At 48.2% G+C, this 17,872-nt stretch overlaps 1 protein-coding gene across 1 annotated transcript in view; it reads left to right on the forward strand.

Annotated features, from left to right (window-relative positions):
* The window catches only part of TNR (tenascin R), a 413,085-nt gene that overhangs the window by 306,337 nt on the left and 88,876 nt on the right, over positions 1-17,872 (forward strand). Inside the window, exon 3 of the mRNA XM_019425567.2 lies at positions 15,456-16,017. Coding sequence (XP_019281112.2) covers positions 15,519-16,017 — 499 coding nt within the window. The 5' untranslated portion in view covers positions 15,456-15,518. The remainder of the gene's footprint in view (positions 1-15,455; positions 16,018-17,872) is intronic.

Consider the following 17,872-nt stretch of genomic DNA (forward strand, 5'->3'; position numbering starts at 1 on the left):
ACATCCCTTGGCATTCAGCAAGTCTCAGTCTTGGTGCCCTCACTTAAAGGCTTTGTGATTTTAGACAAGCCACTTAACCTCCCTGTGACTCAATTTCCTCACCTGTAAAATGGGGACAATCCTAGTAGCTTGTAAGGTTGCTGTAAGGATTAAAGGAGTTAATATGCAAAAGCCCTTTAGAAGAGTACCTGGCACGCGTGTGGAATGCATGAGCGTCAGCCCGAGAAACTCTCCGTTTCTCTCAAAGCGCAGTCCTGCAATCATCCTGCGGTGGGGTCATGTAGGTACATGTGACCAGCTCGCTGAAGGTGGCGGGGAGCCTCCCTGCCTAATCAAATGCAGCGGATTTGGACAAACCCAACCACGTCTCCAATCTTCTAAGAAAAGCCCAGAGATTTTGCTATTTCAGAGAAAGGCAATAAATATCTATCGTTAATTGATTCCTATGGACTCATCTTGCAGATCAACAGTTTGGACCATTCTAGAGACATTGGTGGGTCTGGACTAATGAATGTATAATCTTCCAGACCAGGATGAGGGCATGTCACTGCCTACCTCATAATTATCCTCAAACATAGCTCCTGATGGATAAGTCATGGAAAATTCTCAGCGCTGGCTCGGGAAATCATTCCTGCTTCAGGCTTCCCGTTCAGTGAATCAGCTGGTGTCTTCCTCCGCAGGGGGTACTCTTACAATGATTTCGCTGCAGGAATCCTGTTTGATAACGCAAACTAGGATCAAAGGGATACGTTTTCCTACTCCAAACTCCAAAGAAAAGATCCAGTCTTGATTTGTTCTTAAGGAAATCTGAGAGCCTCTTGGGAGTACAGTCCTCCAGCCCTTGAGTAGAGGGGAGCTGTTGAGTAAATCCACAGAGAGAAACAGAAAGTTCCCTGTGCACTGACCAACTAAGGGCCTTGGTTGTCAGACCCCACTCCATCTCCAGACCTGCAGCTGACAGTCAATGTTGGTGAGCCCCCTGCCTCTCCCCCAGCCAGCTGCTCATGGAAGCACCTGTCAGTGACCAAAGCATAGAGAAAGTAGAAGGCTGAAACTTTTTTTTTAATTAATAGAACATAGTTCTTGCTGAGAAATCAATAAACCTGTGCCTTTATTATTATTATTATTTTTTTTTTTTTTTTTTTTTTTTTTTTTTTTTTTTAGTGTCACTGTATTTCTTCAGTTTCCCTGTGAGAAAAATAAACCCAAGGAGATGTGAGCCAGATTCCTTTTGACTCCATAAATTTCTCAAATGTAGCAGAGGTCACCCTCAGAATACTCAATTTCTTTAATACCAGCTTTAAAACATGTCATTTACAGGCATAAGCCTCAGTTTACTCATCTGTAAAGTGGGTCAACATACCTACCTTATATACTTAACAAAATTCACAGAAGGAGGAACCAAGATTATACATTTTGTGAACCATAATGAGCCCTGCAAACACCAGGTGTTCTGGCACACTGGCTCACTTCAGTGCTTTTCAAGCGGGGAAAGGTAGAAAGATCAATGCGAGGAAAGATGTTGAACCCTTTTACAGGCAATGAATCTTATTCTCTGTTACTGCATGAAACCACGCTGAACCATGTCCACTGTTAGGTTAGATGAGGCTGTTGTTAAAATGAAAAATGTCACTGTTATTTACGGTCTAAGGCCTACCTGTCTCCAAATAGGTTTTCCGAAGGTGTTAATTTATTGCCAATACTGTCTCTTGTATTACTTTGGCATTTGACTACTGAGGGAACGAGGCCCAGAGGACAGGTAAATTTTAAGCAGAGCTGGGGACAGGAGGAAAGACTGGGGGTAAACTGCTGTCCCCGGGGCAGCCCGGTCTCTGAGGGTACCTGCAGGGATGAGCAGGGGAAGGCCGTGCTCAGTCAGTGAGGACACTGGATCCAGACCTGTAGGCTCAGTAGAGACTGAGCCGTTACCATCCTTAAGGCCCAAAAGAGGTGAGGGGAGTTAGCAGACAGGTTACTAGAACCCAGAAAGAGACTCAGTCATGTAGAGAAGGTCACCTTGAGAGGAACAACACCCTTGAGCTGAGGGACACAGCCGGCCTGAGCGACCTCCCGGGTGGAAGCCGGGACCCGCTCTCCTCCTGACTGGAGCCGCCGCTGAACTACTGGGCCCCCCCACTTCGGCTGAACGGGAAGATCCAGGGCGAGGGCGCCTCTGGGGAGACGGAGGGGGAGAGGGTGTGGACAGGAAGACGGAGGTGCCGCAGAGCCGCGTGTGCGGACACAGGGAGTGAGCCCCCTGGCGGTGCCCACGGAGGCCCCTGTCCCGTCCGGGCGGAAGGAGAGCTCGCATCAAGGGACAGGACACCAGGCACGCGTTATTGCGGGCATAAACCCCAACCCACCGGAGACACTGTGCATCCCCAGTGGGCTTTTTTGTACTTCTTTGCACCCCGTACGGATCACCCATGGACTCCGGGAACCCTCAAAACACGCTTGGCTCACTCCCCAAGCCTCAGTGGCCCCCGCCCCGCTCGGAGACTACTCGGCGGCGACCACATTCTTAATTTGTCAGAAAGGCGGCCGCTTGGGGCCAAATGGTCGATTCTTTTTTTTTTTTTTTTTTTTTTTTTATTCAGATCGAAAACATGTAAAAGCCCAATATTTTGCAATACATATCCTGAATTTAGCAGTCAATAAAACAACTTTGGAATTCGACGGGAGCCTCCTCTTAACAACAATGAACAAAGATGATGCCGTATAACTTAATGGAGAGCAAAACGCACTTTGTCAAGACAGAGTGAGAGAAAAGGAACGTAAGAAATTATGTACCCTGAAAAACCACTCTCTAAAGTAATGAGGAGAGCTAACCGGAGCCTCACTGACTGAATAACTGCAAAATAAGATAAACGACGAGCGAACCATCTTCTGAGGTTTTCAGATTAGTATTCATCTTTGGCTCCAATTGCAGCAGCAGATGTCAAAGGGTTTCTTAATCACATCGTGTCCCGCTTAAAACACACTGATGGTTCAACAGGCCCGCAGAGGACAGAGCACGTTTCTAAAGATGCCAGTCAAGGCTCTGCGACAACTTGGCACCCTCGTCCGTAAACTCACGCGAACACCCGGGTGCCACCACCCTGGGGACAGGGCCCCCTCCTCAAGCAGGATCTTCCTTATTCTCTACCCCTCACTCACCACAACTGCCTTTTCCTCTGCCTCCTCCCTTCAAAATCTTTCCCATTCTTCAAGAGCCAGCTCAAAGTCCACCCTCCCCATTGAGCTTTCTCTAGAGAGTCTTGCGGTTGAAATGCTTCCTTCTGCTGGGCTCCCCGAAGATTATTTCCCCAGACTTCTGAGATGGCACTCATCGTGGTCTGCTGTTTATTCTCAGTTTGTGAAGACCTCCCTCCCAGTTACCCAGAGAGTTACCTGAGAGTTCACTAGCTCATCCCTGGCGTCTCGGATGGAACCCAGCCCAGCGGCTGGCATGCAATCAGCATGTAACTGAAGGTAATTAAGCCAGTTGTGTTACGTATACCAGCACTCTGAGAGCTTCCTCGAACTTCGAGTAACAGATAAGGATGTTATTTCATGCTCTAGAAAATATAATTCACCTGTGTGTAGTCTTTGGGTCAGGCTGGTGCTATTTCATGCTCTAAAAGGCATAATTCACACAATGAAGGAAATAACTCCTTTAGACCTCCAGAGCTGAACTTTTATAAGTTGCCACCTCCAATATACAGGCCATCTGAAGAAATTAATGGATATCCGATATGAAAGCAATTATTTGGTTCCTGCTGGAAGGACCAACTCTGACATAGTTATGCCATATAATTGGAAACAGCATGAATTTGATATTTGAATCTGTCATTAGACATTTTTAGAGTGGATGAATTATCTAGTATTCTGGATGTGAGAGAACATGATTTTTGCAGGTGACTACTCCTAAGATTTGTTTGTTTTCTAAAAGGTTTCAATGCCCTAAGATCGAGCAAATAATTCCTACATTTACAGTTATAATTAATTAGAAGTTCTGAGCACACATTTATAAATTGGCGTGGCCCAGAGTTGGCCTCCTGGACCCACTGGTCCTTGGACATCAAGCCCTAGAATCAATGAGAAGACATGGCCAGATCCCTTATCTCAGAAGTACTCATAGGGCATGTATGTGTTGTTTCCATAGTCTAGTTTTAATCGATTTTAAGTCTTTGTAAAGACTGAACGTGGTCTCTTCAGAGGCAGAACTATGTTGCCTTTGGCCCTGAGGCTCTAATAAACTCTGCTTCTGCTGTGCCCTCTGCCCCCTTCCCCCTCTCCCTACCTGCCCTCTGCAACTCCTGTGCACCTTTCCACCCTCTTGCCTCCATCTGAACTGGGACCACGGCTCCAGGAAGGCTTCTCTGACCACTGCTCCCACAGACAGCTCCGTTCACTGCTCAAGACACCTGTTAAACTTGGCACGAGGACCTTGAGTGTAATAATAAAAATGGACTGCGTCACTTTTTCTTTTAGTATCATGTGTGTATGTCTACTCTTCTAACTGGATTGTGAGCCCCGTGAGGACAGAGAATATATATATATATATATATATATATATATATATACACACACACACACACACACACACACACACATATTCCAAACCAATTTCTCTCTCTGTTCTATGGGGTATCCCAGGCAGGAGATAGAAGCCATTGATTTGGGATGCAGTTTGACGGGCGGTCCTTCTTACAAGGGAATTTTCTTTGCATTTTTTTAAATGTAAAGAAGAGGAAGATGAAAAGTAATACTGATGACTCTTCAAGAAGAATAATTGAATAGCAAATGGTGGCATGGTGTTCTCTCAGCTCAGGGAACACAGACGAAAAATAGATATTAATGATAGCAAAAGGTCAGACTCTTGGAAGAATTTGTGACCAAAAGGGTGGAAACTAATGAGGAATTTATTATTTATGTCCAACCTACTTCCAGAGTATAGAGGCGGGTGATGAAGGGGGGCTAAGGCATCCACGACTGAACTGAGAGTCTGGAAATATGACTGAGGATTTAGCTCGGCTCTAACTTTCTTCATGTAGTTGGGCAAATCACTTCCGTACTCTAGCTTCATCTGTAAAATGGGAATAATCCCATGGACCCTTGTGAGGATCAAATGGGACTATACTAAAAAATAAATATAAATATAAATTGTATTATACTATACTATATTATATATTATTACATTATATTAATATTATTACTATATAATTAATATATGTTAATCATAGTATATGTCAACATGTGATAGATTATATCATTATTATATTATGGTATATATTTTCATATATTCTACAGGTGCTATAATATATTATTAATGTACTAATTAACTTTGCACATATTAATACATTATAGTCTATTAACATATTACATACATTATTATGAATATATGATTTTTTGTTAAAAAAATTTTTTTTAATGTTTATTTATTTTTGAGACAGAGAGAGAGAGAGAGTGCAAGGGGGGGGGGAGGGCAGAGAGAGAGGGAGACACAGAATCTGAAACAGGCTCCAGGCTCTGAGCTGTCAGCACAGAGCCCGATGCGGGGCTCGAACCCACCAACCGTGAGATCATGACCTGAGCTGAAGTCGGACGCTTAACCGACTGAGCCACCCAGGTGCCCCTAAATATGTGATATTTTTAAATACATTCAGATACCCTACGGAATCATCTGGGGTCTATGAAAATTGGATCCATTCTTACCTAAATGGAATCTTCATTTACCAAAAATCATGGGCAGGCCTGGAAGGCGGACTGTCGGTTGTCCCTGCGCATAAGGAAATCGGTGCCCTCAGCCGTAAAGCTTGTCCAGCCTTACCGACTGCATTGTAAAGTGGAAATTCAAAACGAGGTTGACCTCACACTCACTTCCGATCATGAGATTTTTATGACTCGCTGGGTATCATTCCCATGACTGATATTCGAGACCCCCGTATTTCAGATGAAAAAGGCATTTCTCTGAGAGGTCTGGCCAGAGAGAGCTCTCAGAGGTGGCGCCAGACGGAGCCAAGGGGGGGACCAGAAGCCAGATTGCCCGGCCGTCCCTGCCACTGTGGTTTCTCTAATCCGCACTGACACAGAACCACATACCGGGCTGACCATTTGCGCCGAAAAGCGAATGTGGCTCCATCGGATTCTGAACCGCAGACCCTCCCTGCGGATTCTCACGCGGGGCCCAGCAAGGTGGACGCTGTTCGGGCGTGGGCAGTGGCCGGGCCCGGTGGGAGGTTTGCCGGGGCCTGGCCCCGTGTGCCCTCCCGCGCCACTCCGCGTCCTTGCTGACAGCTCTGGGCCAGCCACGGGCCCTGTCTGCGGGGAAGTTTCTGCCCTCGGGTTCTTTTCGGAAATCTGACAGGCCCAATAAAAGCCCAGGGCTGAGGGAGACGGCGGGCTGAGCCCTCCCGGCAGCCCGGACCGCGCCACCGCTGACACAATGGGGCCGGCTGTAATCACATTACACCCTCCTCTTTCATAATTACCCTCTTTCTCCGAGTGACAGAGCATCCCAACGGCAGGGAGGGAACTATTTTTAAACTAATTCTTACTAAAAAAAAAAAAAAAAAAAAAAAAAAAAGGCACAAAAAAGAGTGTCATTTTTCCACAGATACAGTTCTGGTTTATAAATCGCCCCTAGGGACAGAGCGGGGACTGAGGCTGGCAGGAGCTAGACGATCCAAACAGGGCTGTGGCCGCCCACCCCTGGGGATCACCTCTCCTTCCCAGCCCAACAACCTACACGCTCACTTTTTCTCTCCCATCTCCTGTTGTTGTGTTTCCTGAGGAATTTCTGCCCATCTTTATCTCTTGTGTCTTCTGTCTGAGTCTAGGGGAGAAAAACAAGAAAAAGAAAATCCCAAAGGCATAGCTTCATTTTGAGTGACTAGTGCCTGTCTCCTGGTCCCCCCTCCACCCTTTTCCCACCCCACCCCACCCCCACCCCCACCTTCTGGAGGCCAGGTCTCCTCTCCCTTCTCTGGGCATGCTTTTCCATCACCGGCGCAAAGCTCTTCAAGGTGAACAGAGCCAGGAGAGGGCCTGTGGAGGTGGCCAAGGGAAAGAAAAGCCACCGGAGAACGACTCTATCTGGGGCAAGAGCTCCAGCCGAGTCGGGTGACCCCAGCCGTGCCCGCGGGGGCCTCGGGAGAGCAGCGGGCACCTGGTAAACAGGGCACCAGCTCGCCTGGAGGACCGGCCTGCTCTCCGCCTCTTACAAATTACCCAGAGACACCTCTGGTGCCAGCCCCGATAATTACATTGATAAGGAAGCGGGGTAGAGGAAATGAATCAATGGCCCTGCACGGATTTCCTGAGTATCAATCTGCCGAATTACCGCAACTCTATTGCACTCTCGTTTGGAGGGTCATTAGCTATCTGTCTTGCTCACAACCGCTGGCGTGTCACCGAGGCCTGGGTGTGCTCGCTGTCCCTCAGGGTTACCTATGCTCACTCTGCCTGTAGGAGTCTCGTCTGGTCCTCTCGCCGGCCTGGCATGCTTCCGTTTTTCCTTCTCCATCTCCTCTGCTTTTCCTTCCTGCCTCCCCTACCCCCCAACGTTCCCGCTTTCACTGGCCCATGCTGACCCTCGTCCTGGAGTCTTATTAACTGTAGTTGGAGGAGTCATCGGAGAGGGGGGAAGACCACGAGGGCGCAGGGAGGCTCCTCTGATCCCCTCCGGCCCGGGTCGCCTTTGGTCACAGATTCTGCGTCTAGCTTACAGGTGAAACCACCGAAGCCAGGTCGTGGGTCTCAGAGCAGGTGGGGCCCCTCTGAAGGAGACGAGCCTACCAAATGTGGTGCTCCCGGATACGCCCTGGGATTAGGCCTTGCCCACTAGCATCACCGAAAAGCGCCACGGAGAGAGACCGCGTGCAAAACAGTCGATATTCTTTGTTGGGGTAGGAGGCAGAGGTAGAGAATGAGGCCAGAAGGGGAGGCTTCAGGGACGCAAGAAAGAAAAGCCGCTTGGAAGTAATTAAGTGACACGAGCTTAGCGGAACTGAGGGCACATTTATTCAGTCAGCATTAAACGAACGTCTGCTTCGCTCCCCTTCTCCCTCAGCAACGTCAGATGAAGGGAGAAAAATGGAGCCCCTCCTGCCATTCAGTCCACCCTCTGTCTCTGCCTGCCCCAGAGCAGCCACAGCAGCCACACAGAAGTGCAGACACGAGAGAGAAGCAGACAGGCCTGTGCTGTGGCCTGTGGTGTACTTGGGGCCGAGCCGTGTGGGCAGCACGCCGGCGGGAGCCTGTGCAGGCCCCGATCTCTGTAACCGCTCAGAAAGCACACGTTTTTAAATGTCCCCCAGCTCCTCTAAGATCAAGGTTTACTGGTTCAGAATTGTTCTTGATTCTTTGGGACACGGTAGAGGCTGGGCACTTGTGAGTAAAGAGCCGTCAGACAAGACTTCCCTCCAGTGGGAGAGACTAAAGCAATTTCTGGGGTAGCTGCCTGCAGTGGTGGAGAAAACATTAAGCTAAAAGTCATCGCTGTCAGGACGTCCTAAAGATGATCCCAGGAGAGGAAAGTGTTGATTTTTAAGAACTCTGAGTCTCTTCATGAGAATGGTGTGTGGCCACTAATTAAAGCTGGCTGAAGACAGTAGTTAGGAACACAGACGATGGTCAGCAAGATCTGGTTCAGTCTTGGCTCCTCTGCTCATTAGCCGTGCAATCTTGGCCAAATTCCTTGGCTTTTCCTGAAGCTCATTTCCTCGTCTCAGATAATGGAAAGAAAGAGGACAGAGCATGTTAGCAAAATCACCACAGGGCCCTGCTGGTTGTTTACAGAGGTCTGATGGATGGATGCCTCTTTCTGGTTGGCTGTTGCCCGAGCCATGCCTGTTGCTAAATATCTTGCCTCCTAAACCTCACCCCTCCCTTGTTTATAGGATTATTGTCCGGAATGGATACAACAATATAAGAAAAATGCTTAGCTTGGCACCTGGGACATGCCCAATTAGCTGTTGGTTTTGTTATAGATTGAATTGTGTCCTACAAAGAATATATGGTAGAGTTCTAACCCCTAGTACCTCAGAATGTGACCTTATTTGGAAATAGAGTCATGCAGACGTAGTTAAGATGGGGTCATACTGGAGTGATAGGCCCCTAATACAGTATGACTGATGATGATCACGTGAGACACAGAGGAGAAGACAATGTGACAATGGAGGCAGAGATTGGAGTGACCCATCTAATCAAACCCGCGAATGCCAAGACTACCAGCCATCACCGGAAGTGAGGACAGAGGCATGGGAAAGATGTTCCCTCAGAGCCCTCAGAAGGAACCAGTCATGATGATACCTTGATTTTGGACTTCCTCCAGTCTCCAGAACCGCAACACAATAAAGTTCTATAGTTTTTTTTTTTTTTTTAAATGTTTATTTATTTTTGAGACAGAGAGAGACAGAGCATGAACAGGGGAGGAGCAGAGAGAGAGGGAGACACAGAATCTGAAACAGGCTCCAGGCTCTGAGCTGTCAGCACAGAGCCCGACGCGGGGCTCGAACTCACGGACCGTGAGATCATGACCTGAGCCGAAGTCAGACGCTTAACCGACCGAGCCACCCAGGCGCCCCAAAGTTCTATAGTTTTAAGTTAGTCAGTTGTGGTGATCTGTGACCGCATCCCTAGGAAACGAATATAGTTTTATAGTGAGTAGATGCCTCCAAGCCACATGAGACCATGAATTCATAAAGTAGCGGCAAAGAGAAGATCGTAATGTTCATTTTAGTTCACCCTCTCATGTGATGCTTGAAAGTCCATCTTCAGCATTCTCATTAAGTAGTCTTTTGGCTTGTGCCTAAATACCTCCAGTGACGGGGAACTCACTACCCATAATGACAGCTCAGTAGTTCTGACGGTTAGAAAAATTATTCTTTACATGGAGCCCAAATCTGTTTCCTTGTAGATTACCCCAGTTGACGGAAACTACTTCCCTCGGACCTTTTGCCATACAAAAGTCCAAACCTGGGGCGCCTGGGTGGCTCAGTCAGTTAAGCATCCGACTTCAGCTCAGGTCATGATCTCACGGTTCGTGGGTTTGAGCCCCGCATCGGGCTCTGTGCTGACAGCTCAGAGCCTGGAGCCTACTTTGGATTCTGTGTCTCCCTCCCTCTCTGCCTCTCCCCTGCTTGCTCTCTCTCTCTCAAAATAAATAAACATTAAAAAAAAAGTCCAAACTTTCAGCATTCAACAGCCTTTCAAATACTTACATTCACTGAGCAAGAACATTCACATTCTGTACATATCAGAGTTTTAGCAAATGCAATGTCTTTTTGTGTATGACAAGCTTCTGCTTTCTCTACCGGAAGAGTAATCCATTAAAATCCAGTTTAGTATCGTCTCCTGATGGGCTATTACGCTGCTGGAAAAACCAGTACCAAAATCTGTGCCTCAAAGCCAGAAGCTCATTTCTCTCTCACCTACTGCCCATCCACTCCGGGTCAGCAGGGGCACTGTGTGTGTTGTAGTCACTGAGGGGACCCAGACTGAGAAAACAGCCACCATCTTGAACGCTGACAGCCACTAGGAGAGGGGGAGAGCTCTGGAGGGTCTCTCGTCAGCCACCAGCAATGAATGCACTAACCCGGAAGTGACACACTTCACTTCCTCAGAGCTCAGGTGTCAGTCTTAGTGGCCTGGCCACACCAAGCCAAAAGGAGGCCAGAAAATGTAGTCCTACCACGTGTCTGGAAAGCCAGGCCAGAAATACTTGGCAAAGGGAGCTGACAATTATGCTACCCCTTCTGCGTAGCTGTCCCTGCTACCCCTGACTGGCTTGTATTACCTGCAGCCTCCTCTGGGCGTTCTGTGTATTTGCTCGTCGTGGTAATGATGATATTACACTGTTTTGTGTTTCCATCTTTTCCACAAGGCTTAGAGTTTCTCAAGGATAGGGACCAGGTCACAAGAAGTGTTTGGTTGGGGATGAATTTTAGAAGAGTGACCCTATAGCCCCAGTAAAAAGCCAGAGCCCTAACAGTGGTTTACGAGGTCATATCTGATCTGGCCCCTACTACTTCTCGGAACTCACCTCCTCACCTCTGCTCCTTCCTTCTTCACTTGGCCACAATCTCACTGTCACTCAGACTCACTGGTCCAGCTCCAGCCTCAGAGCCCTCACACTAGCTGTTCCCTGTGTCTGGAATGCTGTTCCTCAGCCATTCACGTGGCTCACCACTCCACTTCTTTGAGGTCTCTGCTCAGCTGTCACCGTCTCAGAGAAGCCTTCCCTGACCATGCCCTGTAATATCAGCATGATTTCTCCTGCCCTGTTAGCTCCCTCCCCCCTCACCTTTTCTTTTTTCCCACAGCAGTGGAGTCTTACCACTTGCTGATACAAACACACCTCAAATGCATCTTACATTATCATTCATTAAATACCATATAATATGCATTCTATGATACATTGTATGTGATACACAGGTTCCCCTGCTATCTGAAAATAGAGCCTTCCTAGGAAAGCTCCCGGAAGCTGAAATGGCATAAAGTGAAAAAGCAATTACCGTTAATTTATATGGAAAAATTGGCGAGCATTCCCAGACCCCAAAAATAACCTCTCTTAAGCTTTTCTAATACCTTATGACACATCTCACTAACGGATGCACGAAATACATTGAGATAAAGCACAGATGCCCACACAGTCCAAAGCTCCAGCGGATTGATGCCTGGATGCCCAGCGTCATTCCGGGAAGGGGCTGGGCAGTGGCGCTCTCCCTGCTTGAGGTGCGCTCTGCCTCTGTGACGGCTCACTGCACAATCAACGCTGAACACTATTTTAGCTTGTTGCCTTATTTCCTAAGGGCGAAAATCCCTTTCAGAACTCTTCCCCAGTGCAAACTGCCAGAGTGAAAACTTTCAAAAAGCAAGAGATACCTGCACACAATTATTTTCACCGTATATCTGTCCTCCCCCAATGCACACGCGTGCGCACACTCGTGCAAACACACTTGGATGCAAATTCTCTGAATGGAGGAAGCAGCATTTGGTAGGTACTCAATAAATATCTGTCAAATGAAGGAAAAAGGAACCAGTATACCTCCCAGGTCTTCACTGCTCTGGACCCACATGCCACATTCCTCCCTGTGACAAGACTGAGTCCCTTCAACATCCTGGCCACCCCGAAGGGATCAGTGATCAGTGCAGTACAGAGCCAAACAGCCCCTTGCTTGTCCTTTATTTTCTGTATTTTAACTCATTAAGCCTAAATTTAAAAGATTTTGGAACTTGCAAATAGCACAGTGTCGACTGACTCATAGCGAGTTTGGTTATTGACTAAGATCTTAAGTGTTTTTCACACATAAAGCCAAACTTCCTCTCCATAAATATTTTTGTAGTTGTTTTGGATCTAAGTGTAGGACCTGACATTTTTCCATCTTCATTTTCCTGTCACTCGCCTTCCTTTCCATTTATAACATCATCTCTTCTTTCACTTATTTATTGAGTGTCTACCGTGTGCAAAAAAGCTGTATTGAATGCAATGGGTGTTAGGTGGCAATTCTACAGTTTCCGGGGGCGGGGGGGGAAAGCTATTCAGCAATATCAACATGGATCAGACGGACCAACTCTAGTTCAGTAAGAGAGACAGCCTTCAGTGTACGAGTGAGCGTCAATGACTGATAGCAGAGCCGTTTCTGGGAAGCTTTGGGTGACAGGAGGGCACAAGTGGCACTCTAGGGAGGCACCGGCTGGAGCACCTGGAAATGGAAAGCAAGCAGCACCTCGAATTGAGAGCTTGGAAACAGCTGACAGCAATGAGAGCAATTTGGTTCAGACCTGTCACTCCATCCATCCCCAAGGGTGATGTAGCTCATCTGGATGTGACCGGTGGAGCACCGCCTCCCACATGACTCCAAGGACCTCCCCCCTTCTATGAACAAGGGGGTGCTAAGTTGGGGTTTTCCTGCTGTCCATGAGCGGAGGAGACTTCTCACATGTTCCAGTGATTTCAGGGCAGTCCTTGGATTGGGGAAGAGTCAGAATAATTATTCTGCTTGTCTGCAAACCACACTTATTTCAATGAATAATTAGCAATTATTTTAATGAATGCCAGGTACTAGGTAAGCATTATACAGATAATAACTCAACCATTACTGTAATTCTATAAGAGAGGTACTTCCATAATCCTCATTTTATTTTATTTAAGTGTATTTATGTGTTTTGAGAGAGAGAGAGAGAGAGAGAGAGAAAGTACCTGGGAGGGGCAGAGAGAGGGAGAGAGAGAGAATCCCAAGCAGGTTCTGCACCATCAGTGTGGAGCCCGACAGGGCTCAGACTCACGAACCGTGAGATCATGACCTGAGCCAAAACCAAGAGCCAGACAGTTAACTAACTGAGCCACCCAGGTGCCCCAATCCCTGTTTTATAGATGGAAAAACAGAGGCACAGAGGCTAAATGATCTACGTACAGCTAGAAAGCAAAGGAGCTGGGTGTGAACCCAGACAGTCTGGCTCCAGTGTCCGTGGTCTTAACAGCTCTATTCTGCTTCCTCTTCATATTGGAAACAGGGACAGGTTATGGTCCAATATATAACATCAAGGTGGCTGAATAATGAGACATGGTTTTAAAATTTTTTTTAATGTTTATTGATTTTTGAGAAAGAGGGAGAAACAGCAGGGGAGGGGCAGAGAGAGAGAAAGACACAGAATCTGAAACAGGCTCCAGGCTCTGAGCTGTCAGCACAGAGCCCAATGTGGGGCTCAAACCCACGAACGGTGGGATCATGGCCTGAGCCGAAGTCAGATGCTTAACCAACTGAGCCACCCAGGCGCCCTGAGACATAGTTTTTACACTAGTCACTAATACAGGTTACTCCTACCAAAATCAACCCTCAGACATTGTTTAGTTGAGAATAATGGATGGACGAGAATAGTGAATAACTTGAGGATAATAGAAGGAGATAAAATAACTTGGAGAATGATTCAACCCTTTGCTCACTGGTCATTTACTTATTAATTCATCTGTTTATTCACCCGTCCATGCGTCCACTCATTCATTCAACAGCCACGTACTGAGCACTTTTGCTGCCCTAGGCGCACGTCAAACGCTGCAGAGAAGACATGGTCTGACCGGAATGGATTTACCAGTCCAGGTGGGGAGAAACAGGCAAAGGAAACCCAGGTCTAGTGTGAGAAATGCTGTCAGAGGGGCTCCGCGAGGAGAGCGGGGGTTCACTTCGCCTCAGTGGGGGAACAGAGCAAGGGATAGGAGGGAACAGGCGAGAGAAGGCTTCACAGAGGAAGGAACCTTGGACCTGACCCTAGCAAAACTTTCTAATTTCAATATTCCTGGGAAGATCCTAGTGTGAACACAATTTCCAGCAGAGACGACAGAGAATTGAACATGCTTCTCAAGGAATGAGATGGAACACAGCAGTCAAGATCACAGCTTTTGGAATCAGTCAGGCCCGTATTCAAATCTGACCTCTCCAGGCAGAACTGCCTCCATTATGAGATGGGGACAGTCACCGGGCCCCTTCGTGGGGCTGCCTACGGGCCAGGAAGATCCCGTGCAGGATGCACAGCGCAGTCTGGACACCGCGCACAGTCAGATGGCACTAGCCGTCCTTTGTGCCTTCTTCTCAGAGTCAGAGCTACCCTTACCCCGTCCCTCCGTCTTTAATCTTCTTAGAAGCTCTAACACTACCTTTAGAACCAAACTTTGTAAGCCTCTTTCCTCTTTTACATAGGGAATAAAAAAGAAATATAATTTCCGTAAAACTGATTTGCATTATAGTAAATTTATTGTTCTCTGTGGTTCTTGGTGACTAGGTAATCAGCAGAGGAGCTAATGCATTATTTTAGCAATTTAAACAGGACCTCGGAAGAAAGGCACCCTGTGGTCACAAAGCACCGGGACTAAACTAATGAGAAGATTAAAAGAAAGTTCGGCTCACACAGTCCCCGATAATCACAAATGTACCCTAGGATTATTAACAACCACAATTACCTGGAACTATATTATCTGCCTGGTTGGTTATTCGAAAGTCAACTTGTATTGAATACATGAGCTTAGAGGAGTTAATAAGTTATTTTGAAGTGGCTGGCGGGGACCCTTGCTAATAAACACGTTGGAAAATATGAGGATGCGCCTGAGGCTCCACGGTGCCCTGTGTCCTACTTCTCACCCAGATGTGAAAGGAGGCTCTGAGCAATCCTTGGAGGAACAGTCTGTCCGGCTGTCCTCACAGGTCCTCTTTGCTGGGACCACTTGCCCACCACGGGGGGCCAGCCCCAGACATTCTAGATAAGTCTTTTGGGAAATCAAGATGTCCTTCAGCAGAAGATCCCTCCCCCTCGGTGACAAAGCTCTGGGCTTTTTTTGACCCTGGTAGCCATTGTCCCTTCCCAGCCTCCCCATGGAAAATCTTAACTGCCTATTCTTTAGCTTTGTAGGATTGTGTCCAGCCATGGCGCTTGGCACAGCTCTCAGGGGTCATCTTGTTCCGTGGTTTCTCTTGCAGATTCCCGCAGCTCGGTGCTGGGAGCTGCAGGCTGGTCTCGAACCCAGAGCTCTGGCCGAGAGGATGGGGGTAGACGGGGAAACGGTGGTCCTGAAGAACATGCTCATCGGGGTCAACCTGATCCTTCTGGGCTCCCTGCTCAAGCCTTCCGAGTGTCAGCTGGAGGTCACCACCGAGAGGGTCCAGAGACAAGCGGTGGAGGAGGAAGGAGGTGTTGCCAGTTACAACGCCTCCGGCAAAGAGCGGCCGGTGGTCTTCAACCACGTGTACAACATCAACGTGCCCCTGGACAGCCTCTGCTCCTCGGGGCTGGAGGCCTCGGCCGAGCAGGAGGTGAGTGCCGAAGACGAGGCATTGACAGAGTACACGGGCCAGACCTCAGACCACGAGAGCCAGGTCACCTTCACCCACAGGATCAACCTCCCCAAAAAGGCCTGCCCGTGCGCCGGCTCCGCCCGGGTGCTGCAGGAGCTGCTGAGCCGGATCGAGATGCTGGAAAGGGAGGTGTCGGTGCTGCGGGACCAGTGCAACAGCAACTGCTGCCCGGAAAGCGCGGCCACAGGTAGGATCTGGGGGCGCACGGGTGTCCGGAGGGGAGCAGAGGCACAGGGGGGACGGCGCACCCACGGAGGGAAATCTGCCCTCCTCTGCAGCTCTCTGTTCGTATGTCCCGGTGATCTAAATGCGGTCCCTCCCCGGGGGATTCGGGGCAGGGACTCTCTCCACTGCTCAGCCGGTTTGAAATACATTAACCTGATTTTGGAGGGACGTGTCAGGTAATGGTACATCGGTTCAGCGCAGCAACTTCTGTGGCGAGCACGGAATCTGATGTCTGTCTTCATTCATCTTTGGTTTTCTCAGGCTGTTGAACTGATACCTATCCATGTTAACCTCGGGACTAGAGAATGCAGGTCCTCTGTTCTCTCTGTCGCAGCCTCTCTCCCATCTGAGTCAATGATAGTCATTAAGGTCTCAGAGGACCTGTCCCCGTCTTCTCTGGCAAGATGGAGGTTTTGGCCCCCCTCCACAGACACACACGCAGGTGCAGTTGCACACACACACACACACACACACACACCTGCTCACACACACACTCACACACAATCACAGAGCTCACTCCACGCCCCCAAAGGCTGAGTGTCCAAGAGATTTATTTACGTCTCGCCTCACCCACTCCCGACTAGAGACACTTACGAATTTCTGACTTGACCTCTCTGGGAGAAGTCATTACATCTTCAGAGCCAGACTCCCTGAGTTCAAACCCTGGCTCTGCTACTTACTAGCTGGTGTTTAAGCAAGTTTTGGAACTAACCCGTGCCTTCCTTCCCCACCTAACAATGCTGATTACGCTAGAATGGCAGGGGTTATTTAGTATAAGATTTGGGCTCTCCAGGTGAAAGCCTGTCTGCCGGTAAGCACCACAGAAGCAACAGTTATCAGCTGACGCTGAATATATAGAAATTGTGTCAGTTTCCTTTGTGCTCAGTCCTCTCATCCAGCAGGTATCGTAGACCCAGGCCATTCATTCTTTGATGAGAAGAGGGATTTGTCTTTACTGACTTGGGTTCCAGTTTTCACCTCTACAGGGTCTGATATGTCAAGGCCTTCACAGAGAAGAAGCAGGAGGCAGCAGGGATGACCTTTAACGGGGCTGGATGGCCCACGTGTCCAGAGGGTAGCAGACACATACCAAGATTAGGGGAGGCTTTCGAGTAGTGAAATATTCCACAGGTTTTCATACCTCTTTCACCTCCCCAAAACTGAAACTGTAAATAAACAATTGTGAAGATGAGAAGAGAAAGTCCAGTTAGCTGTTCAGCCTCCCATTCTTCCTGTTCTTCAGTGAGAACTTTCAGGCTACTTTGCCTTTTCAGCGGGGGCTGAGGAATATGGGGGAAGTCATAGGTGTTCATGGACATGAACTCTGGGCAGTGTCTAAGTGGGCATTCTACCAGCCTCCCCTCAGGCTCCCCGGCAGATGTGGAAAAATCTACAAGCAAGAATTGTGTGAAACAATGTCAGTGTGGTGTCCCTTCAGACCATGGGACTATGTAAAGTGGCAGAATTAAAAAAGGATATAACTTACTTGTCCCCAGAGCCAAGTGCAGAGAAGCATGCCAAGCAGGTACTGGGCTTGTGTTTGCTTAATTAGTTTATTTATTTGATTCATGCTAGACAGATAAATCAACCACTGTAGAGTGTGGTAAAGGCTAGGACAGAGACATGCGTAAAATCCAAAAAGATCACAGCGAGCGGTAACTAAATGAGACTGGAGTTATGGGAAGCCTTAGAAGTTACCCTGGTGCTGAGTTGTGATAAATGAGCAGAGGTAGTTAGATGGGGGGGGGGGGGGGGGGGGGGGTGGGGAAGAAGAGGGAGCAAGATGGGTCTGTAGCACATATGACCCTGTGTCTCAG

The sequence above is a fragment of the Panthera pardus genome, unplaced genomic scaffold, assembly GCF_024362965.1.
Source record: "Panthera pardus isolate Hobbes unplaced genomic scaffold, ASM2436296v1 HiC_scaffold_21, whole genome shotgun sequence".
In the NCBI taxonomy this organism is placed as follows: domain Eukaryota; kingdom Metazoa; phylum Chordata; class Mammalia; order Carnivora; family Felidae; genus Panthera; species Panthera pardus.